The sequence below is a fragment of the Taeniopygia guttata genome, chromosome 12 (assembly GCF_048771995.1).
Source record: "Taeniopygia guttata chromosome 12, bTaeGut7.mat, whole genome shotgun sequence".
Classification (NCBI taxonomy): Eukaryota; Metazoa; Chordata; class Aves; order Passeriformes; family Estrildidae; genus Taeniopygia; species Taeniopygia guttata.
In genome coordinates, this window is record NC_133037.1 from 19,991,494 (window position 1) to 20,016,584 (window position 25,091).

Genomic DNA, 25,091 nt, shown 5'->3' on the forward strand with positions numbered 1-25,091 from the left:
TCATGTTTTTATAAATACTGCCAAGTGCCATAGTCAGTTGGGCCATCTGTAATTGTGCTGGAGGATACTGGAGCTAACACTGCATGGAAATGTAGAAGCTCTGTTTTGACAGCTTAGACATCTTACTCATAATTTTTACAGGGATTAGTGAATTAATAAACTTATGGGTGAGGTTGTCCCACTGTCCTGAGCTCTTCATGAACATTTAAATCCAGAAGGTGCCTGGCTGCCCTTGGGAGGGGAGGGTGAGCAGTGGAGCTGTGCCCAGGTGCTTCAGCAAAACGCCATTTGATCACAGAGTTCACTGTTTGAAACCTTGAAGTGAGTTTTAATATGTATTTTTAAACTGATTGGAAAAAAGTGGCACAGGCCCAAACAGAGGGCAGCGACCCTCACAGTGTTGCTGTGCAGGGCCATGAGCATTCTCTAGCCCAAAACTCCAAAGAAGAGGGACACACACAAGCCCATCAGCTTGTCTCTCGCTAGGGATCAGGATACTTCCTGAGGCATCAGAACGGTCATTTTTCCCAAATTCAAAGCACCCAGGAATTTCCCAGATAAAAGAGATTTTCCAAGTGTTTAGAACCTTTTCTATTTGCTGGGAGCTGTTAAGAACCAGAAATTGGAGTAAGATAGTAGAGGAATCACTGTTAGATGAGTCCTCTGCTCCCATCCCATCCCATCCCATCCCATCCCATCCCATCCCATCCCATCCCATCCCATCCCATCCCATCCCATCCCATCCCATCCCATCCCATCCCATCCCATCCCATCCCATCCCATCCCGTCCATTCTTTCCGATCTTTCTGGAAATGGGTCAGAGGGCTTCGAGGGATATGGGTGGTTTTGATCACCCATATCACAGCCGATGCTCACTCCTCAGCCTCATTCCTGTCGTTGCACTGGACTGTGTTGCACTTATCTCCAGAGACTGGAACAAGGATGTTTGTCCCAGAAAAGTGCTGCCCTCCCCCTGCATCACCCCTTCTTCAGCCACATCTTGTTCTTTTCTAATGGGGTGTTATTACCAACAATCCTTGGTTGGCTCCACAGCTAGTCCAGCTATCGGTGCTTGAGACTCACACATTATTAACCCCTTATCTTCAGGGATCCTACGCTGTCCCACTTCATCCCATCTCTGTCCAACGGGTGGGACCCACCTGGGCCGGATTCACTTTACAGGCTTTGCATGCGATCTAAAGGATCACACAGACTCTCACCAGCACCCGTAGTGCCATCTGCCGTGGGGCTGGATAATTGCGGGGCTGGATAATTGCGGGGCTGGATAGTTGCGGGGCTGGATAACGGTGCTCCCGGGCACCGGCAGCGCTGAAAGACCTGCCACGGCGTCACCTCATCTCGTCCCATGCCCCATTCCCCATTCCCCGTTCATTCCCCACTCGCCATTCCCCCTCCTGGTCGCACCAGGCGCTGGGGCTCCGTCCGGCGGCCGGCAGAGCTGTTCACTGAGCGATAGAACGGCCCGGCAGCGGGCAGGCCTTCCCACAGCCCTGCACCCATCGCTCCGGCAGCTCCGGCACGGCCCGGCCACACCCCGAGCGGCAGCGGCGCTGCACGGCCCGGCCCGGCCCGGCCCCGCCTCCCCGGCCGGCCCCGGGCAGGAAGGGGCGGAGCGGGGCGGCCGTGGCCGTGGCCGTGGCCGTGGCCGTGGCCGTGGCCGTGGCCGTGGCCGTGGCCGTGGCCGTGGCCGTGGCGATGGCCGTGGCGATGGCAATGGTGGTGGCGGTGGCGGTGGCGGTGGCGGTGGCGGTGGCAATGGCAATGGTGGTGGCGGTGGCGGTGGCGGTGGCAATGGCAATGGTGGTGGCGGTGGCGGTGGCGGTGGCAATGGCAATGGCAATGGCAATGGTGGTGGCGGTGGCGGTGGCTGTGGCAATGGCAATGGTGGTGGCGGTGGCGGTGGCGGTGGCAATGGCAATGGCAATGGTGGTGGTGGTGGCGGTGGCTGTGGCAATGGCAATGGTGGTGGCGGTGGCGGTGGCAATGGCAATGGCAATGGCAATGGTGGTGGTGGTGGCGGTGGCGGTGGCAGTGGCGGGGGCAATGGTGGTGGCTGTGGCGGTGGCAATGGCAATGGCTGTGGCAATGGCGGTGGCGGTGGCGTGGCCTTCTTGCCCCGGGGCCGTCCCACTGCCCTCCCGGCTGCCCGGACACCGCCTCGCAGGCGGGAGCCGGGAACAGAAGCGGGCCGGGAGCTGCCCGGGAGTCCCCGAGCCGAAGCCTTCCCCGCTGCCGCTGCCCAGCCCCGGCCTGGCGGGACCCGGGGCTGCCTGAGGTACAGCGTGCACCGAGCATCGCTGCTCGTTAACACACAACGAGTGAGGGAAGAGCCCCGATGCTGCTGCTGATAGCACAGAACGGACCGTGGCCCCACATCCCGCCCAAAGAGCGGATTCTCCCAGTTTTACTCTTGTGTTGGAGCTGGCTGATGAGATATTGGTCACACCCTGGCTTTCCTTACCGAGAGGGTGGTCAGACCCTGGATCAGGGTACTGGAGAGCGGGTCAGTGCCTCAAACAGTGTTCAAGGGGCATTAGGATAATGTCCTTATTAATGAGCTTAAATTTTTGGTCAGCCTTGAAGGGATCATGCGGTTCAACTCAATGATCCTTGTGGATCACTTTCCACTGAAATATCCCATCCTATCCTATATTCTGTTTTCTGTTCTATTCTATTCATAAATTCAGGTGTCAAGGATATTCTTCAGGAGCAAGCCCAGGCAGTAGCCAGTCATTCCATAGGATCACTGATTCCAGAGTCAGTTTAAGTCACTGCATGAGGACCGTGTCAGTGCTAAGTGCATCTGTCCTTCAGGAAGCTGCTCGGGACAGCAAGCAGGCAGCCCTGTGCTCGTCCCGAGGGGTGCGGGGTCACAGAATGTTGCTGGGCTCTCACAGCCCATCCATCCCAGCTCATTCCCAGTGCATCCACACCGGGGACTGGCACTGCCACATGGGACCACTCCCATGCACTTTGGGTTTGCTGATGCCGGTTATTCCATTCCAGCTCCCAGGTTGGGCTCCAAAAGGAAACCTGCTGGGCAATGGGACACGGAGTGCCCTGCAGCTGCATGAGAACCAAGAAGCTGTCAGAGCAGACAAGTGCTGGCACGGGGCGAGTCACACGGCATGCAGCAGGGAGGGAAGGGACGGCTGTTACAGGGGGATCTGGCTCCAAGGAGAGAGGACTGATTGCTGTCCCTTGTGGAAAGCACAGCTGTGCTTCGAGGCAGGACACAGGGAGCCGTGCCCACTGCTCACAGCCTAGGGGCCAGGCTGTCACTAACACGGCTGTGGGCACCAAGCAGACAGGCATAGCACAGGAGAAAGCTCCCCACTTTACACCGAGGTGTAAATGTGCAGCTCCTCGTGTTCGGTCAGCTGGATCTTGTGTAACAGACTCATTGGTTCCCGGCTCTGTAGAGGCATTGCCCACCCCATCAACCTCTGTGAGCACTTGCTATTCTTTTTCTTTGAACAACTCCCCCATTATTTCGGGCTTATTTGCATCTCTTCAACCATCCGACGTTTAAAGGTGACATCTAAAGGAGCTGCACACACCAGCAAAGCCAGGGCATGACTCCAACCAGGTGTGGTGTCCCCCAGCAGTAAGCGAACCACAGAATCCCAGAATGGTTTGGATTGGAAGTAACCTTAAAGCCCATCCAGTGCCACGCCCTCATGGGCAGGGACCTTCCACTGTCTCAGGGTGCTCCAAGCCCTGTCCAACCTGGCCTTGGACACTTCCAGGGATCCAAGGGAGGCACAACCAAAGGCCATGCTTCTCTCCCCTGCCTTTTAAGAGGACACCACAGATCCTGGCAACTCAACCACTTGACTTGGGCATAGGAAAAACTTTTATTTACATGTTAATTAAAAAAATACTTGACAAAAAAGGCATACAGTATTTTATACTAAAAGAATAAAGATTTTTATTAAGCACTGTAAGTTGCATTCAATAGCCTTCAAAGACACCACACCACAATCCATCTACAACCAGCCAAACCCAACAGTAGTTCATTCTTGCACAATCCATGAGTTGGGGCAGAACTCCCTTCAACTTACATTAAGATACCTACTTAGCTCTGGCGGGCAGGGAATGGGGAATTACACCTCATTTCTGATCACTAATGTGTGATGAAGAGCATCAGGAGAATTATATGAAAACGAATATAAAGAAATTATTCTGATTTTGAAGTACATTAAGTTTGGAAACACTAACAAAAACATCAAAATGATACAGGTATATTTGCTCATACTAAATTCTTGATGGGAAAGTTCTCAAGAACAAGCCATTTGTTTCCTGCTACAGAAGGGGGGTACTTTTTTTTGAAGATCAAAGCGTTTTTTTTTTTTTTGTTTTTCACAGAATTTCATATTTGCTAATATGAAGGCATAAAACAGCAACAGAGAACAATAATGCATACAGCAATGAGTACACCAGGGTAACGTTGATATTCAAAACGGCTAGATAATTTTTTTTAAAGTTTTAGAATAAATGCAACAGAGGTCAATAATCACAAAATTTTAAGGTTAGAGCAAGATCAGTCAATGACTAAACATAGTTAACATCTTTTATAGGACTATTACTGATCATTAGCTTTTTTTGTTTTGCAAATGGGCACAGTACTTGTAAGAATGGAAGAAAGAGGACAATAACATGCATAATATTAACTACACACTTTAAAAATCATGAACCATGCAGAAGTTTAGCTCAAATAGTAGTACTAATGGTCTACGTCTGATTCAAAACCACATAGTTCATTGATCACAGATGCATGGTATTAGTCACAAAAAGTTTCCTAACACATTGTGTTTGTTTTGAAAGGTCGTTTGTATCTTCTATGATTTCAAGTTTATCTCCATTTAACTCGCTCGTAACATATGTATGATGTCTATTGAACTCAGCAGAACTGCAGTGTTACTGAGAATTGGTAGTTTCGAGTTTGCACATTTTTAACACAAAAGAACCACGGCAACGGTGATGAGATTTCAGAAAGAAAAAACTGTGGTTGTGCCTTTTTCCCCCCATAATCATGAAATCAAAGCCTTAAAGAAAGCTTTATTGTGACACAGTAATGCAAAATCAAATATAATGGCATACATATGGTGCCAAGTACTAAAAATTATAGTTTTAAGCTATATATACTTAAAGACTGCCAAAATTTGTTTTCTTTATATTTCAAAAAACAAAACTACAAGCTTTTGTCATAACCAGTTTAAACTTTATGTATACTTCATTTTAAGTGCGGGAGTCAAATGCTCTTCATTCTTTTCTCTTTTTTTTTTTTTTTTTTTTTTTTTTTGTTTTATTGTAGCATTTTGACTACAACTGGTTAAAACTAAAAAAATGTGTTGTTTAAATCTCTGACATCAAAGAGGGATCCGAATTTCCAAAGTCCTCATTTTTCTCTTACGGAAAGGAAAAAATGTACGTAACTGTAGGCTCTCTTTCTTTCCAGATATTCCTAATCCTGACCCTTCCCAACATCCTTCACCCTCTATAAAAAATAAGTTTACTCTTCTTTTTTTAAGACAGTGGCCTCAAGAGCATCATCTTTATGGCAAACACTGTCTGCATTTAGTGCATTTAAGTGAGGATTCGTATTGCACATTTTAGAGTCATTACTCAAGGCACTTTCAGACTGATTGGAAGCCCTGATGTCTCCTGTATTCCCATTCATCTGGGAAGCTGGTTTTTCCTCAGTCACAACTCCATTTTCAGCCAGGGATCCATCTGAAGACACAAGTGAGGATTTAGATTCCTCGGATTTTGACTTAAGTTCTTTGGCTACTTCTTCTGCTGAAGCAGCGTAAGGAGGTTTGCCCTAGTTGTTGAAAAAAGAAGAGAATTACTGAAGAACCAGTGCTAAAAATGTATATAAATGTACAGTCTGATATAAGGACACTACAACAGGCAGCATGCAGGGCACAGGGTTGTGAGTGAACACCAAATACTAGGCATTGCTGAAAGAAGTGGCCCACAAAATACATGGAGAGGATTTTCGGTGTTCCCCAGAGCCTTCTGATGCCCTTGGGGCAATGCATTAGTTTTAACTTTGCTGTTGCTCTCCTTTCACAACATCAGAGCTACATAAATGTCTGAAACACTGAAACTGAGAATCAATGTACAGCTGCACTTTGCTCCTTGGTTCATATGTGCTGTGATTCAGTAGCAGGATTCCGTGTTACTCAAATAAAACACGACTGTTTCCAGCCAGCATTTGGAGGACTGCAGAGGCACCATACACTATTACCTGCACCAAGCTATATGCTTCCAAAGATTAGGAAAGACTTTCATAAAAAAGCATATAGTAAAATTGCACAAGAATGAGTATAGCCATAAAAACCAGACTGATGCAGCATACAATTAGTTTTTAAGTATTTATAATTAATCTTAGTGTTCCAGAAACATAATAGGCTTTAAACAAACCAAAATAAGCAGGTTAGGCTGCTAAGAAGCAGGACACTGGTCTGTCACACTGTTCACAAAGTCAAGTGCTAAGAAATGGCTTAAGACAGCCGCAAACAGCTCTGCAGTATAAAAACCTCCACTGTTGCCTACTAGAACACCTGCAGTAAGCTGCTGAAGGATTTTACAGAAGGACTTTGCAGGTGGGTCAGAACTGCTGTTCTCTAGCATTCTGATTATCCAGATAATCACAATTCTCAGTGCCACTGCACAGGTATGGGACTACACAAAGTACACTGATCACTGTCATTGTGCCTCTTTACAGACATCCTTAAGTTCAGCTTTCAAGACATGCTTTAGTTTCTTTCCAGAAAAAGAGTGAAAAGTCTCATCTTGGGATAAAACAGAGTAGTCTGGTGTGCTGGATAAATCCAAAGAGCTCATTTTGGTCAGATTCCCAAGCTGAGGGGAGGAAGTGCCTTGGGCTGAGCCTGGCACTGCCTCAGTGAGGCAGAGGGGCCACTGGCACCTCCCAGCCTCATCTGGCCCTCACAGCCCCACTGTGTGGGAACTTTCCCAAGTTCTCCCTGCCAAGTGCATTTTAAATAATCCTTTTTCTCTTCCTGTACAAGGAACATCCTATATGGCCTTGATGACCACAAAATGCAATCAGCTCAGGTCCATAGAAAATGCCATTTATCTTCTCCAGGCACAATTTTACACATAGGTCCTTGTGATCACAAGTATTCACCATCCAAATTACACATCATTAATAAAAATGCAAATACCCAAACTTGATAGCACTTGTCAAGACACCTGCAGCTACTACCTGAACTACACTCCCATACGTACCCCTGCAGTAAGCCTGGAGTATTTGGGAGCTCGTTTTCAGGATTTCCTTTATTTCAAAGCTTAAGGTACTCAGAAATTAGATGCCCTATTATTAACACAGTGGTTTCTCTTCTATTTAAAAATGTGAAGTTTCAGATCCACAGATCCACTATATGTCTACTATTTGTAGACATATAGTCTGCGTACACAGCAATTTAACAAGAAAGAGAAGTATTTGAATTTTTACACCTGTAAAACAGTAAGTTTTACTGGAAGTTAATAGTTGCTTTATTATCTACTGGAGAACATTCTTTTACTGTCTGACACCTGAAAACACCCCCCTACTCTCAGGTCTCCCTGACAAATGGCATATCCATATGACATATTTATTGTGGAAGTTTTTTCAACTATTTACTATTCATTCACCAAGCTGCACAGCAGACAGAACCATAGAAAAGGTAGGAAAACAGGAACTCTGAAAGCATCTCATACAGATCAGCTGTGTGCCTCAGCTATATTTGAAGGATCCATGGAACAGACAGAAGTCATGATCCATGGACACTCTGCAGGGTGTCACCAGGAAGGAACCTGCATACTCAGGGGGAAAGGTTGCTCTGCTATTCCCAAGAAGTTTAGAGTGACCTCTTACATCTGGAGCAGGGCAGCAGCAAAGATCCTTCACTGCTACAAACTTTCCTTCATGAAGCTGGACTGTGGTCCCAGAAAAGAAACTGGGGAAGAGTGGGGCAAGAACAGAACTGCTAATTTGTTTCAGCTTTGTATTTCTCCCATTTTCTATATTTTCTTCTACTCCCGTGGCTGGTTAGAGCTGTGTAGGCATAGGATTAATGTCAAAATACATTCTTCCACATCTGTCTTTAGAAGCAAAGTTTGCTTTAAGTGAGCTGTGACAACAGCCTGTCCTGTCACCGCTGTGCAGCTCACAGCTTCCACAGGTCGCCAGAAACACTTGTAGCTGTTAAAGTGGTGCTGGTCTGGAGTCCACCCCAGCCCAGCCCATCACAGAGCGTGCTGCAGTCAGGCACGTGGCTTCATTACCTGAATTGCTCCCTGGCTTTTATAACCTCGCCCATAGTACCTTCCACCTCTTCCAAAAGTTCTTATCACCGGAGTGGAGATAACTCCTCTAGGTCGCCTGTAGGGGTGGGGCAAGGGGAGAAAATAAAACACTGATCAGTTTTGTTTACAACTGCTTTACATTTAGTTTTGCCGGACTATTATTTCCCTCACTTTACTGTCTAGTGCCTATCATCAACGTTATCTTGAAAGAGGAAAGATACCTAATTCTGAATTGCAGGGTTCTGCTGCTTGCAATTGTATCAAACCCAAGAAACCTTTCATGTCCAGAGCAATAAAATGTCTCTTTCTAGATTTCCATGCAAAAGAAACAATAAATTATATTTTCAAGCTTTGCAGAAACATTTTCCAAGTGTCAAATTATCCTCATGGCATTTTAAAACCAGAGCTCAAAATACTTTCACCTTACAAAAACAGCAATTTGAGCCACATAGAAAGCCATTTCCCCCATTAAGTAACAGTTCCCAATGTAAACACATGAGACAGGCTCTGATAAAAGAAAGTGAGGCAGAATTAAAAAGTCGTGTAGGCACAAAATTACCTAAGAAACGGGGGGAATAAAGGAGTTTCACCTTTATCTGGCATGTGGCAGTTGGTAAATTGGGATGTTTTCCAATGGAGACTCCGAACTTAGACACATTAGGTGGTGGTTTTTGGTGTGATTCAGTACAGATTACATTAGATGAAACCAAACTCTCTCACCTTGGTCTCAAAGTTGTACCAGGGGAGGTGGTTTAGATTAGATAATTGGAAAAATCTGTTCACAGAAAGGCCTGGTACAGGCCTGGTCAAGCCCTGGTACAGGCTGCCCAGGGCAGTGCTGGGGTTTAGAAGCAACAGCAGAGAATGAAGAGAGAGGAGCTGTGGTTTGCATGTGAGTCCCTCTCACTGTGTTCCCTCCTTGCCAATCTCACTGGCTCTCTTTTTACAAGGTCAAAGCATGTCCTTCAAGGAGCTGAGAAAACGTTTCCCCCTCAGAAAATCACACTAAATACACTGATGGATTGAGGCTAATACAAAGCAGCTGGTATAATTTTACACAATACGAACAACATCTGAGCTCAGTGTTGCAGAGACATGAGGTAATGGGGTGAACAAACCTTACTCAATCCTCTCTGCTGAAAGAGATAAAAATGGAATACAAGTGTGCAAAACTGGGCCATGAACTAAGACAATCTGCTGTGCTGTTTCCTAGTTGTGACCTTCGGTAGGAAATAACCTCTACCAACATGAACCTGTTGTTAAAGCATTGGAGATCAGGGAAAGACTCTATCCCCAGAGGGTGCTGACACTGCCCAGGCCCCAGGGAATGGGCACAGCCCCGAGGCTGCCAGAGCTCAGAAGCCTTTGGACAGCACTGCCAGGGATGGACAGGGTGGGATTGTTGGGGTGTCTGTGCAGGACCAAGGGTTGGACTGCATGATCCTTTAGGATCCTTTCTAACCCAAAATATTCTATGGTTCTGTGATTCTGTCTTTAGGCAGAACCCTTTACACAAATTTCCCCTTAACTCACGTTTTCCTATTGGTTCCACTTTAGTATCAACTGATCCAACAAACAGGTAAGCTTCCCGCAGTAATTTTCCTTCTGGCCTATTCTAATAACTCTACATGTGACCAATGTCCTATCAGTGCTGATCTGATGGAAACAGGAAGATCTGGCATTGATAGTTTTCCTGTCTCTTTGGAGTGACAATCTGCACCAAACATTACTGCCTTAAGACAGTACCTCCAACAAAAAGAAACTTCAAGCATTTTATCTCAAATTGAAATCTACTACTGAAAAATCATATTTCTCTGTCATAAAGGTAGTGGCAGGAGCAGCAACACCCTTTCAGTGATCTGTTCGCTTCCCAAATAAGGAGAGTTCTCGGTTCCCAGCTACTGATGTTCTGCATGAATTCGGGTATTTCCCTCTTCAGGAGATGGAGGAACTGCTGTCTTGTGTGGATATAAGTGAGCTCTGAGCCCTAGGCTGCCCACAGACCTTGCTAAGGGGGCTTTGGCAGACACGGGCTTTGGCAGGACACCAGCCATCACCAGCAGCACCTCCCCACACAGAGTGCAGATCACGAGGAGAAGCAATCAGCTTCTGTTCATGTATCCTCGTGAAAAACAGAACTGATGATCATCCAAAAACCTCAGTTCATTGGTGAAAAAGGTTATTTTGTCCCCTGGTACTCAAGCAAACCTCATGCCTCCCCATCTTTGCTCACTCCCACTCTCTCTAGATGCTGCTCTGGATTAGTGCAGGGCTCTCAAAAGCCCCCACACCCGCACACATGCCTGACAGCTGTCTGAAACAGCTAAAACAACACTCAATACTTCTGTTTTGGCAGCTGGATCTCATTCTTGAGAACTGGGCAGTCCTAGCTAAACGGGGTCACCTCAAAGGGTCAGCTCTGCAGACGCTGAACTGGTTCACATTTGTTCCCACTGCTCCTGCCTCTCCCTGGCCCTACAGAAGCTCCTGTTCTCCCAGGGCTCCAGATTAACCCAGCTCCTCACTCAGCCCAACACGACAGGCATTCCAACAGGCTCTGTCTGACTCCAGCATGTAGTTTCATAGTGCACATTGGAGTAAATTAACAGATAGATGAAATTAATGCAGTGCAGTCTTTCACACTGCTGCTCCCTAGCTCAAGGTGGCAATAAATCCATCAGCTTTACTCCACTCCTAATACAGACAGACATCATACATAAATCATAGTACTTTAGGATTGTCTCCTGTAATAGACACAACCTTAATGAAAGATAAAAGAGAGTTCTGTAAGGCACAGAACCAGCAAGCCTATGGAAAAAATACAATCTTAAAAGTAACAAACTATATATTTTTGCAATAAAGTACTTGGTTTTCAGACATGTCGTGCACCTATAACTTCAGCTGTAGTGAAATGAAGAGCTGAAGAAACTAATATTCTTTTAAGCACACTTCCATCATGACTGTAACGGAGAACTATTAAACACAGAAATTAAACTCAGAAAACTATTAAATTCAGCCCTTCAGGTGTTTTCTGCTTCACAGGATTACATAATGTAGTTATTAAAACTGTTATCATGCTTCTTAATGAATGCCCTTTCATAAAAAATAAAGGAATTTAATGTAATGTATCTACTGGCTTAATGGAAAAGTCCAAAAGCCAGCTCCTCATGCAAAAGCAACCTCTGTGTGTGTGTATATATATCCATATATATTTCAGACTGAGTATTAATTTTATTTGCACATAAAAATGCTTATACCTATACAAATGGTGACTGGTGAAAAGCATTCTAAAAGGAATGCCAATGTTTTTCTTGAATATTCAGTGGGTATAATTGACCCTATGCATCCTAAAGAGTGTCATATGCAATCTCTACTGCTTCCAACTTCTCCCCGTTTTCCTTGCTTCCCCAGTCATTAAATCCCATGTGAGAAGCACATTCCCAGGCTGGCACTTACCCTCTGGCTGGTCCTCCCACGGACACCACCTGCAGAGGAAATGGCCCTCTCCCCCCTCGTCCACGTCTGCTTCCAGCCCAATGGCCGACTACAGTGCCGGCAATTTCAAGTTTCCCTCCCTGAGAAGGAATAGGTTGGACTCCTGCACATAAAAGCAAAACCAAACTTTGATCTTCACAATAATCACAGTAAAGCTCCAAAATGAGTGGAAAGCTGGTTTGTCCAGATTTCACCACATAACCCATTTCCTCTAGGGATACTGTGAGATCATCGCTCATTTTGCAGTATTCCAGAAGTGTTAGAACTCCAAAGAGCCTGTTTCCCCCCACCCCTTTTTAAAAATATATATGAATTCTGAAAAGAAAAATTATCTGACATGAATGCTTTAGTTTCAGTAATTAAAAATGTACTTGAGATAGGCCTCAAGAAACCAAGGGGAATTTTACAAGCTGGCTGAAGATTGTTTTTTTCCTGCATTCTTGAAGAAGAAGGAATTCTTGCAAGTTCAAGGCACTTTTTAGCCAACAGCAAGTATCAGCACAGATCACACAGATTATGTTGGCAATAAAGAACTTACTAGACTGGATAAGCTCTACTAACACTAAGTTGCTATAAAAATGTAGCATTCAAACAGATCTAGTTTAAAAGGTGTATTTATCATTCCCCCTCAAAGAAGGCAGCTAAAGTTACAGTTGTCTAAGATGCAACTACAACTTTTGTTCAAGTTGCTCACATCTTTATACTTAATCAGCTCCGGGGCATAACATATATTTCAAGAAAGCCAGGTATGTGAACTGAGCAAGATGTTACTGGTAAGACCATCAGCACCAAAAGGGTTACAAACCACAGCATTTACGCAGCCATAATTAGTCTCCAAATGTTATAGGCTGGGAACTACACTACTGATTGCATCCAGAAGACTCCTACTTCCCTGTGCAAGTCCTTCAACTCCAAATGCAGATGGTTTGCACGACCAAAGTTATCTACACATGAAGCACTAGAGGTATGTTTGCTCTTAGGATAAAAGCTCAGAGGCCAGAAAGAACACCTAAATATGCAGGAAAAATTTACCCTCAACAGGTTTCCATCATCTCACATCATACAGGAAGTGAGCAATGGGTACACAGGTAGGGAAGTAAATCCCACTCCTGTGTCCACACCAGCACTGATGCCAGCAAAGAAGGGCTCAGCAGTAATACCAAAGTCAGTCATTTCTACGTTGGTCTTTGCAAAAAGCTCAAATGTCCCCAGATTTTGTAAACTCCCTGTTCATACAGAGGCCAGTGGGTTACAGATGCCCTCTTCACCAGTGGGAGCACAGGAGACAGGCTGCCCACTGGGTTTTGGCCTCTCCTGTGTTTGGAGGAGGCTTCTGGCACGAGGAGGGCTGGCGCTGGGGGCTTGCGGCAGGGATGGGAGCAGAGCAGACAGCAGCTGGGCAGGCTCTAGAGAGGGAAGCTGAGACAGTTAAGGAGACAGGGAGTCAGTAGGAAAGCCTCAGATCAACCCGTACAGTGGAGGAAGCCGTTGCCAGAAGCTCTAAGAAAAGGGGTTTGGGTATAATTACCGCCCTGAAACTTGCTAGTCCTGTTGCTGTCATTGCCAGAGAAGGCTCCGGAGTGTCCTGCCGCTGCCGCCACCCGGAAGGCCCGGTAAGTGCCTGTGGCTACTGTTTCCCCATAAGGGCCTCCGAAGCCATAGACTCCTGTTAGACCCAGGGTAAAGAAAGACAGGGGAAAAGCTGTGAGGGGGCCAAGCAACCAGGAAGGCCCCAGCAGAGAGGTTGCTGCCTCCTTTCCTTCCACCCTTCCAGAGCCAGGCGGGAGGGCCGCGCTCCCGTGGGCCAGGCTCCTGTAGGCAATGCTGCAGCACTGCTGAGGAAGCCCTGGCCAAAGGTGTCCTGCTGTCTCAGCCAGCAGGGAGCCTCTGATCCGAAGGGCAGGCCTTGGGGCTTGGAAAGGGATCCCAACTTTTATGGCATTGCGAAGGCTTGTGACAATTTTCTGGCAGTGAGCATTGGTAGCTACAGTCATGGCAGCCCTGAAATGCCTGTGGCCGGTATCTATACACCTCTGGGCCTTGGTACGGAGAGATTTCAAGGAAGGGAGCAATTCTAGGAACAGCCTGGAATGGTTATGTCAGTATTTACACTTGAGGGTGCCAATGGTTATATGACTGCAGCAAAACACAGAAGAGTGGGGAGGAGAAAAGGTTGTCTTCAGCCCTGACAATTAAACTGTGTCTGGTAATTTCTAAATGTTTTGAACCAATTTACTGTGCAAATCAAAGCTTTTTCATACGGTGCAGTGTTAATCCATTCCTCTTTTTTCTAGTTCTACAACAACAGTAAAAATATTTTGATCTGGCGTAGTTACTAAAATCCTGATGAAAATACACAGCAATACAGCACATTCCATACCACTGGGCTAATAAAAGTAACCCCAAAATACAGTGACTGGCACATGCCAACACAAGCTGACCACTTGCTTTTCTGTATTTTCCCTATGAAATTGACCAGAGTTGGCAGTTTTGGGAATGTGTGAGGTAAGGTAATGTGTAGCACCGCTGTCTCATCACTTACCAGCGAAGCCTCTCCCCCTGCCCTGAGGTGGTGGGACTGGCCCAAAGTGTCGAGGATACATAGAAGCTGGATAGAAAGGCATGGCAGGTGGAGGTGGGAAAGGGAGAGGATGGTTCTGCCTGGAGAAATTTAATCCTTCTAGGATGCTCTGACGCATCTTTTCAACCTTGGCTGCCTGCTCAGCCTAGAAATAAAGAGAAGGTCACTGAGGAACATTAAAATTCTCATTTCAATTGCATGAAGCTACATTTACACAGCAAATTCAAAGGAAACCCCAAAAAATTAGAGAAGTAGAGACAGAATCATCATCCTAAACCTGGACTGCAAACCAGAGTCTGTGCATACAGGCTGCCTGGAGGGTTATAACCCTGAGAAGGGACCACGGTCACCACCAGTAGCAAAGCTAGGATCAGCTTTCCTCAAGTCACAAAAAGAGAAGGGATACTATTTCATATCTTTCAAAAAGTTAAAAACAAAAAATTTGGGTTATTCAGTAAATTATTTTATCAGTTTCCTGGTTTTCCAGGTGGATAGTAACTTTGCATGATTTGGATAACACAAAAAAGGCCTTCATTCATATTTTAAGATAATTGTAAGAAACGTGAAAAGATTTTGAGCTGAGGACCCCAAGAATGATTTCACAGTCTGTCAAATCAGTTAGAAAATACCAGTTTTCTTTCACTATAAACCCAGTGCAGCTTAGCCCTTTGGACTAAGTCTGACACAAAGAGGTGGGACTTGAACAAATGAGCAGAGTTTCCAACTTGGCCATTCATCACATCAGTGCTTCCGTTTCCAGAGAGAAAAAAAAAATCAAATTCAACTTGATGCCTCTTCTTCCAAATTGACCCAAATGCCATCCTACTCATCAAGAAATAAAAAAATAAACAGCAAAACCTACCCATTAGCCATTCCCCTCTTATATGCCTTTAAACGAAGAGGTGACACATGTGGTGAATGACAACCCACGCCATGGAACCCTTGTGGACACATGGGATACTCCATCACCCGGCACAACTACACACCTGACCATCACAGAGGTCGATGAGCGGAACTTTCTCCCGGCTTGCTTTGATGAGCTTGGTCTGGAATAATTTCCCATCAAAATACATCCAGGGACAGCAGTGCTCCCATGGAATCGGCTGTCCGCAGGCGTCATTGGCAAAAAGAGCCATGTCCACACCACTCATAAAGAGAGCAGACAGCTGGATTCCGCGGGGATCCAGGTTCTCAATCTGTTCAAAACCACAGTAAATATTTAAGATTGCAATGAGATGTAATTCAAACTTATTCCAATGGTTACATTCGTTTCAAAACTCTTGCAAACAGAGGGATTTTAAAAGGTCATCCAGACTTTCAGAGGTTTGAGCAGAAGATGCCCCAGAACCTCATATTTGTGCATCTTCAGAAAAGCTGTTGTTCCACCCACCTGCTCTGGAGACCAGAGATAAACACAAACCCCTATTTTCTCAACACAAAGTGCAAGAAGCTATTTCTAAAGACACTTACAGGAAATAAGCACTAGAAAACTCAATTCAAAATTTTATTCCAAATAATTAAGTGCTTCTGAGATGTGTGGCAGAACATCTCAGGAATGAGCTCAATGCAAAATTCCATTTTTGTTCCTATGTAACACATATCTTTCTCAACTCCTTTATAATGGATTTTCTATTAGTTTGATCCAAGATTTTGCTTTAAGAACACATCTCTTAATAACAAAGTAGTGTGTATGCATATAACAGCTTTATTTAGGATGTAGGATAGGGACACTAAGGTAGAATTAAACAGTGAATAATTAATAGGTACTGGTCAAAGCAAAAAGGATTTGCTTGCAGCAAGTGCATTGTTAGCTCTGGCATAAGAAAGTATTACTACTGGTATTCTCTGAAATACTTCTCAAAATATCAGCCTTTGCTTGGGAACATTTTCAAGACCTTGGTATTAAATTTTAAAATTAAACTCCATTACCACCTTCCTTAGGCATAAGCAACCTTTAAGAGCCCAAAGACTCTCCCACTCATTTTGCAGATAACATGGCTGGGTTCAATCAAATTCAGCTGCTCTTTATGTCTGACTTCACAAGCTGCTTCCTATGAAGACAGTAACAACCCTGAGGGAATTACTGCATCTTCCAGCTAACCAACATATCTATGGAAGTAATCCACATTACTTTATGTATGATTGAAAAATAAAAAAAATAATACTATTAAACCAAAATATTATCTGCTATCAGTGGCCTTTTGTTCTGTGTTGGAATGGAAAGAGTATTTTCTCTGGGAATTTCTTTCTTAGGTCTCTAAGAACAGTGATTTTTACAGTGGAGTTTCTTCCTCTTTGCATCAGATCTTAAGAGAGAAGTGAGACTTTGATAACTCTGTAAGAGATACCTTTGCCAAAATCTCTACCCCTAGATGTCATTTAGACTGTGGGCTCAACATCCCTGGAAGTGTTCCAGGGCAGCTTGTCTGGGGCTTGGAGCAACTTGGGATAGTGGAAGATGTCCCTGCCCATGTCAGGAAGTGGAATGAGATGGGCTTTAAAGTCCCTTCCAACCCAACCCACCCTGTGATTTTCATTTACTGTGTTGTGTTTGGAAAATGAATATTGCAGACCATGGCAGCCTCTGCAACATTTTAAGCCACTATGACTAATATTTTAGAATGGATAGGCTTTTAGTGAGGCACATATAGATCAGTCACTACAGTTAATTCCTGGATCAGCTGAAAACAAATCTCTTAAATTATGTGAGTCCTAGTTAAGAGTTACCTTGAGTTCCTGAAGCTGGTCAGGTTCATACAGCTTTGGAGACAATGCTTGGGCAAGGAAAGCATCAAGCTCCTGGCGACGCAGAATGCGCACCCCCGGCCACTGTACCATATACCTGTGAGGGAAGCATGGCCTCAGTCAGTGGCTTCTTAATGGCTAAGTCAGAAATCACCAAGGAAGATACGGGACATGTGATAGGAGAGAAACATGCTCTGCTAGTGAAATGAGGAGCTTTAAGATACCACTTTTTTTTTTCATACCAAATAGCCTATAAGGAGAAACAGTGTTTTAGTGCTCAAAAGGCGAGATGAAGTTCAATAGACAAATCTACATTTATCATTCTCAAAAATGACATTAAATCAAATTTAATTTCAATTAAATTTTACCATGTTTAAGATGCTAATCATGGACTCTGAAAGAATTATAAGCTAGTTGTCTTAAGTAATTACCCCAAATGTAAGCATCTCCCAGTTCCTCTGCCCATTTTCAATGTGAAAATAAAACAGTACAGGATTTTGGAACTCGTGACTTTTTCTCTGGAAATCTGGAAGCTTCACACACAGAATGCTCTGAGGCCCCGAAAGTTGTTTTTTTTACTGAGGTGAAGTCTTGAGTTCACTAAGGTAAAACTAATTCAAATGATACAACCTCTTTGCAACACAAGATCTTTTTTGTCTTCCCTTTAGAGACTGAAAAAGAACTACACTCATGCTTTTCTACAACTAAACCCCTTCTCCTAGTGAGGCTGCAAATATGAATTAACACTTCCTAGAGATCCCAGAGTAAAACCTTTCCTCGGTCCTGATGCCCCTGGAGGTGACACTAACCTCAGCACACAGCAGAGCACCATAAGATGAGTGGGCACATTAGTTGGGTTGAGCATTGCTGGTGTGTCTGATCGCATACAGGCCAGGAATGCCCTCATCCGTCGGTTCTTGTCTTCCACGGCTTTGCCAAGCCACAGCTTCTTCAGGTTTGGGCAGGTCCACTCCCTGAAGGCGAGGGCTTCCACCAGCTCAGGGGTCTGAGGAGATTTGCCTTTGTAAGCAGCCCATTCCTTAATTATCACTGGTGAAACTGCAGAATGGCAACAGCAGAAAGAAATCAGCCTGACTTAGTATTTCATATTCCAGGATTTATTTCAAACTTCACATGCAAGAGATTTTGATTCAAAAAGTATCACTTTGAGACAGCAATAGGGTGTTAGACTACACTGCCCCCATAATTCAAACCCTGCATGAAATATCTTTTAATTGTGATCACTTACAAATTACAAATTAGGTGTATACAGACATGCATACACTAGGAACATCATGCTAATATTTTCAAATGAATATACAACATAGAGGAAATAGACATATTTTCCTAAAACAAACAGCACAATTTCCCCTGGAAGTGTTCAGTGCCAGGGTGGACAGGGCTTGAAGAAACCTGGTCTACTGGAATGTGTTCCTGCCCATGGCAGAGGATTGGAAATGACAGTGTTTAAGGTCCCTTCCAATCTAAACCACTTTGTGATTTTAACTTAAAAATGCAATTGTCCCCTTAAATATCTATGTAATGTATGTATGTGATCATACTGTCATATTTGACAATACTTGTGTATGATCAGAAACCTACAACAATAAATAAAAATAGTACATAACACAAAACATATTCCATAGGTGGTCTTTTAAGAGCAATACGATCTTAGTGATTTGAGTAATATTTAAACCTGGTATTATTATACTTGTCTGTATCTGGTCAGCTACTGCAAGGGAATGAGATCTCAAATATAGGCAAGTATGGAGTTCTCCCTAAAAAATTTACAAAACATTACTTTATATTAAGCCTTCCCATTTATTGCACTGTTTTCTATGAAGAGGTTAGTGGTTTTGTGCCTTATCTCCCATTCATCCCCATCAGCACGAAGACAGTTCACTGTACATTGCTGCTATATCATCTCCATCCTTCTGTTTGAAAACAACCAAAACAAAACACAAGTTCAAGTCAAGGCTGAGACACAATACCTTTGGCCTTGGAGCAACCCTGAGCCTGACAGAGTTCACAGTGTGTCTGCACCCTTCTAACTCAGCCAGTTATGCAGTGTAGAAAGGTTCAAGGAACTTGTTAGTGCAGGCTCAGGTCACAGCCTGGGGAGATTCCCTGAAGGAGCCCAGACCTGTTCTTTCTATTGGAAATCCACTGGATACAGCCTGAGGAATACATCCCACTGGTGCCAGCACATGCCTGATGGCTACAAAACAATGGGGCAGCAACCTAATGTGTGATTCTATAGCCAGGGGCAGGCAAACCACAGCAAAGGGGATGGTCAGGACTACAGATAAAAGCTCCAGAACACCCCAAAGAGCTCTCCTGCTTTTCAGGAATAAACCCAGACAAACATTACAGTTATTCTTCACAGAGCTCAGGGCAGTTTTACAAAGATCACATGCAGCATGCAAATAAACACTCTGATATATTTAGTTGGTCACCTCACTATAAAATCATGTTCTATTTTGGTTGCTCCCAAGTTTATACACCACTACACTCTAAAGATGGGCTCTAATAGGCAGCAGAGCTACCCTGCCCTACTCCACAGCTCATCTCTCTGGGTTTCTCTGCTTGCTTAGGCCTGGAACAGCAAACACAAACAAAAGTATGTATTTTATGTCTGTTTTCAAACTGTTCCGTAATTGCTTTAGATATCAGAAGCAAAGCTGTACACACCACCAGTGTTTTCCCAATGTTTCTTTCACTTACACTGAATACACTTCTTAAGCTTAGAAGAAGGAAATGTGTGAGGTTTATATCTATGTTTTCTACCTTATATTTCAACATTCAAATATGGTTCAAAGCTTTTAATCTGTGGACGAGAACTTCCATGGCCCTGTGACATGAAGGCCGCAGGAAGAATGCCTCAGTCTGTTCTTCAGCCACATGCTACACAGGTCACGCTAGAGATGCACACTGCCTTCTACGTTGTGCTAAATACTACTACTACTACTACTACTAATAATAATAATAATATACAAGACCCCTAAAATGGCTGGAGTGGGAACAGATCTTAAAGCCCACCTTGTTCCATCCCCCACTGTGGCAGGACAACTTGTGCTAGGGCCTGACCACTTTCACAAGGAAGCATTTCTTCCCAATATTCCGTAATTGCTCTCAGGAAGCAATTGCCCTTGTCCTACCACTCCAGGCTCTTGTCTGAAGTCCATCTGCAGCTCTCTTAGAGTCCTTTTAGGTACTGGAAAGGGCTCTAATTCTCCCTGGAGCCTTGTCTTCTCCAGGTTAAAAGAGTCCTCCCAGAGTGTCTCCACAGCAGAAGTGTTCTAGCCCTCAGAACATCTTCATACCCTTCTCTGGACTTGCTTCTGCAGATCCATGCCCTGTGCTGAGGACGCACAGCTGGGTGCAGATAACCATGCTTCTTATGGAAAGGTTTAACAGGAAGGTCAATCTAGTGTGCTGGAATAGAGCTTCCTCTCTGAGTGATGGGGATGAGGAATTGCAGCTGAATCCATTAACAAGCAACTTTAGCACTGTCCACCCGAAATTAGCATTTAATCCAACAGATGAATCCAGGTCTTGTCCATACCCACTAATTTTTCCAGGGCATTTCTTAAGCCTTTGAAAAACCTCCACTGAGACTGCTGCCAAACTCACTGCATTCTCAGCAGACAGTACCATGTATGGCAGAGGATGTATGGCATTTCCTCCCATGATTTCCACTGAAAAATAAGCAGTGCCTACCCTGAAAACTACATAGACTACAACTACAATCAACATGTTCAGCCCCATTACCGTGGTGTATATTATACTGTTTTCATACCAAACCTCACCTACTGCTCATCAGCACGTATGCATACTCACTGAGGCACCCCACAATATATGGACCTCTGCTTTCAACAGTGCCCTCACGACATGCTAGGGTTAATCCAAGCAAAGGTCTGCATCAACCTGCACAACAGTAACCTGTTTAAAGAACACCTGACTGAATAAGCCATTACAGACTCTGAAGGCATCAGCCACAGCAGCCCAGCTGGTTGCCAAGCACAGCACCAGTGGTTCTGGTCTTATTCATTAACTTTGATTTTTAACCTAAAATCCTTCCTGCCAGCACAGACTGAGCTCAGCACACTTGATTTTGCATGAGGGCTACTGCCCAAGAGACACGGCTTTCTTCTTGGCAGGGCCGGCGCTGGCTGAGTACATCTGCGATGGGAACAGCACGTCACAAGGCTGCTGGGCTTAAAGTAACAAACCTTGGGATCCAACCAGGAGCTCTGACAGCTTGTGCAAGTGTGCCTTTTGCCACCGAGCAGAAAGAGCAGATGGTTTCACTACACACATGTATTTATCAAGACACAGAAAGAACTTAGTTCAGGGCTTGACAAGCAGAGCAAGGGAGACCCTTGGTTTGCATCCCCTGTGAGGGAAGGGCAGCACAGTAAGCACCGTGCTCTTGGCAGCCAAACACAATTAGGCACTCTGTGACCCAACATCTCCTGTCCACCGGGAGCAGAGATAAGGCCATGCACAGCAAAGGCATCACTTAGCAGACACTGATGACTGAAGAACCCCACTGATTGCTACTTCTGTTGTTTCTTATTGGCTTTTAAACTTCATACAAAAAATAATTATTTAAAAGACAAGAAGTCATCCGTTTCATGAAAGATCCATTACCTTGCCATCTATATATTTAGTAATTATCCTTATGTGTCAGTTTATTATGCATCTTTCCCACCTTCCCATATCCTCATGTACAATATCCTTGCCAATTATTCAGGCACTATTTTTAAGTGTTTGGTTTGTACAACGAAGATGACAGGATTTTAGATATTAATATTCATTACCTCTCTACATAAATCTTAAGGGTCATTTCTTCAGAAACTAATTTCTTGATTCTCTTAACATATCTTAATTCCTAGATTTTTCTCTTAATTGTCTTCATAACTGCATTTTATAATGTACTCATTTTTGAGAGCAGCAAAATAATTTAAACACTGGAGGAGAATGAGCATCACCAGTTCATTATAACCTGGGTGCTCAGAAAAGTTAGAGAAGGCTAATCAGTGCTTCAGATGCTGGTCTCTCCTTATATCTTGCACAGACTGCCCAAGCCTTGTAAGAGAGCCAACCAAAATAAAGGCACTCCTGCACCAGAGCCCTTTCACACCCCATACCTGCACAGCAGCCCAAATCCATCTTTACTGGCATTGCCAGCTTTGCAGCGAAGCAAGGAACTTTTGGGCATATGTTCAATTGGCTGCTGCTTTTTTAAGAGCTTGGTCAGCCCTAAGCTAGAAGTAGGTCAGTAGCTGAATGCGTCCTGCAGCAAGATTTGCCAGAGCTCGTGTAACTAAACCAAGTCAGCAGAAGTGTGCTTACCCTCCAGAGGTAAACTCTGGAAAGCAGGATAAATGAAGAGAAAATAAGAGATTATATAGGCTTCCCCAGTAGCCTACAGAGAACATTCTAGGTTTACGAGATTAACCTGAAGCAGACCTCCAACACTCAGAATTCTCAGGAAGATAAACGATGACTGCAAATAAAATCACTGTTTTAATCCTGAAATGACCTTGTAACCCAAAATATCACTATGTTGTGTGAGTTTTAAGAAGTAAGAAGTTTGTGAGTAGGTGTGCTGAGGTATTATTCAAGCAGGGTAAATACTGATCCCCACAAATTAACTGGCAAAGACAAACAGCTTTTCAAATATCATTGGGAGATTATCATCTTGACAACAAACATACAAAAACATTCACAATCATAAATGGAAAGAGCATAGGGAATTAATGTAAAGTTTACAATTGATACTTATTTTTATCCTTTTACATATGAAGCTTATGAATGATGATTTCATACATTTTGAATATCTGATTCTTAAATTTACCATAGTGACAGCAGACTCTTACATTTAAATACTTGTGCTGCTGCTGCCATACAGTGAATGCTTCAGCATTCCTGTAACCTTTATAAGCTGCTACTGAAAAGTTCAGTCATTTCCTTGTATGCATTCATTATAACAAAAACACTCTAGAATGAGGAATGAAATGACAGTAATTCCTGGAAACTGAAGACTTAAAAAGACAACTTTCAGATTAATGAGAAGATTAATATCCATATCTCTGAACAAGTAAAAGGATCTTTCGACAACGTTGTTTGCAAAAATCTCATCTGTCCTCACCCAGGTCTACCTTTGGTTACATTAACATCCTGATTTCTGTGGGGTTTAAACCAAGTTTTTATATGCCAATACCTGAAGGACATCATACTTGCAAATTTTCCTGAGGTACCTTCAGGGACACATTCGGGAAGCCAGGGCAAGTTAACCTGTGCACCTCTCAGTTTTGAAAAAAAGCAAGCAGATTTGTATGTGTATGCAGAGAATAGAAATTTCCTAAAATCCAGTTCTGCCATACACAGAAATAACATCACAAGCTGACATCACTCACTGTAGGTCTGGCAGCAGCTTAAGCAGATGTTCAGAACCAAGCCTCAGAGCTTGCTTAGAAATAACAACATTTATAGCTCTTAAACTACAATAGGAAATAAAATTTCAAATTAACAACATCTTTTTCTCTTATCCACAGCATCCAACAGGCCTGAAATTCTTCTGGCTTCAGATACCCTGATGGGATCTTAGCAACAATTTCCATTCACATCATGGTACAAGTGGCTCTGAAACCACAGCAAAGGGAAGAGGAATAAAGCATGGGTTCTGCAGTACGTACATTCTGGTGGAAGTCTGTTCTTTCTAAAAGCAAGCCTTTCTGTTTTCTTTCTGCTTTCTGCCAAACTAAACAGGACTCCGTAAACATACTGACGCACTGGCCTATACAGAAGAGCAGCAGGAGGCAAGTCTTTGTTGGCTTCATCTTCTATAGAAACGGCGATTTTGATTTCACCCTTTGGCATGAAAAAAAGCAAAGAAATATGATATGTTACAGTGAACAAGAAGCATTCAGGTATGCATGGCAACCCAATCCAACCCTAATACATGTCAGCTAGTCAAGACAAATGTGATTCAGTAGTAAAGTGGATCTCAGCTCAGGGAAGGATTAGCCCAGCCTGCTTCATTTCCTCCAGGTTCTGTTGCTATCTTCTTTCCCTTCTCCATCACACACATATTTGTCTGGACATGTGAGGATTAACTAAATATTGCTCTTTTAATACAGGCATTTGGAAAAACAGTATACATGGAAATAGAGCAAAGTGTTTTAGACAGCCAAAGCACATTTGAAGCTGATCAAGATTTCAGGCAGTTATTTTAAAAAGTACTCATGCTGTCCAAAAACACCACTCTGACTTTTTGATGCAGGATTTGAAACAGCACTGGGGACTCACTGTAAAAAAAATGCATCAGCACACCTGGACAAAAACCACCTATCTGGGAATTACTACAATAAGGCTAGGTTTGGATTACTACAATAAGGCTAGGTTTTTACACGTATGTAGAAATTTAGCATTTCATACCTTTTAAGAAAAATAGCATGAAAGAACCTTCCAACATTGTCTCTCAGAACAGCAACACTGTTTTCTATAACTGCACATCCAAACATATTAAGATATTCTTGGAAAATGACTGACTGCACTGCCCCCAAAAAGCAACCTTTATTTTTAACACTGACAAGAAAACACTCCATTGTGCTACTTTCTCTTAAAAATACCACCCTATTTCAACTATCCCAGTAATGAATTCTGAAGGTGACACCTTGAAGTGGTTACATTAGGATACTGTCAGGTTTAACTCTGACAACACTACCTTAGGCGTAAGGTTATGTCTCAAAGGTCTCTCTTAATAACAGCAACATAACCTGGAACATGTGCCCATTTCTAAAGAATCCCCATAATTCCATGCCAGGGTTCAATAGTTCTGCACTGAAGCGCTAGGCTGAGCCAGAGGGGCTGGAAAGGGCCGGCAGGAAAGGCCCTGGCGGTGCTGGTGGCAGTGGCT

General features: G+C 43.9%; 1 protein-coding gene across 3 annotated transcripts in view; it reads right to left on the reverse strand.

Annotated features, from left to right (window-relative positions):
• Positions 1-3,927: 3,927 nt before the first annotated feature.
• FAM120A (family with sequence similarity 120 member A) overlaps positions 3,928-25,091 on the reverse strand; it is a 47,043-nt gene continuing 25,879 nt past the window's right edge. For 2 of the 3 annotated variants that reach the window (XM_030283251.4, XM_030283250.4), the window contains exons 10-18: positions 23,869-24,043; positions 17,974-18,223; positions 17,147-17,261; positions 15,406-15,615; positions 14,381-14,564; positions 13,367-13,504; positions 11,800-11,941; positions 8,323-8,419; positions 3,928-5,848 (exon numbers count right to left, since the gene is read on the reverse strand). In XM_030283251.4, the coding sequence (XP_030139111.1) occupies positions 5,537-5,848; positions 8,323-8,419; positions 11,800-11,941; positions 13,367-13,504; positions 14,381-14,564; positions 15,406-15,615; positions 17,147-17,261; positions 17,974-18,223; positions 23,869-24,043 (1,623 nt within the window). In that variant the 3' untranslated portion in view covers positions 3,928-5,536. The remainder of the gene's footprint in view (positions 5,849-8,322; positions 8,420-11,799; positions 11,942-13,366; positions 13,505-14,380; positions 14,565-15,405; positions 15,616-17,146; positions 17,262-17,973; positions 18,224-23,868; positions 24,044-25,091) is intronic. The other variant, XM_012571640.5, reaches the window with a different exon arrangement.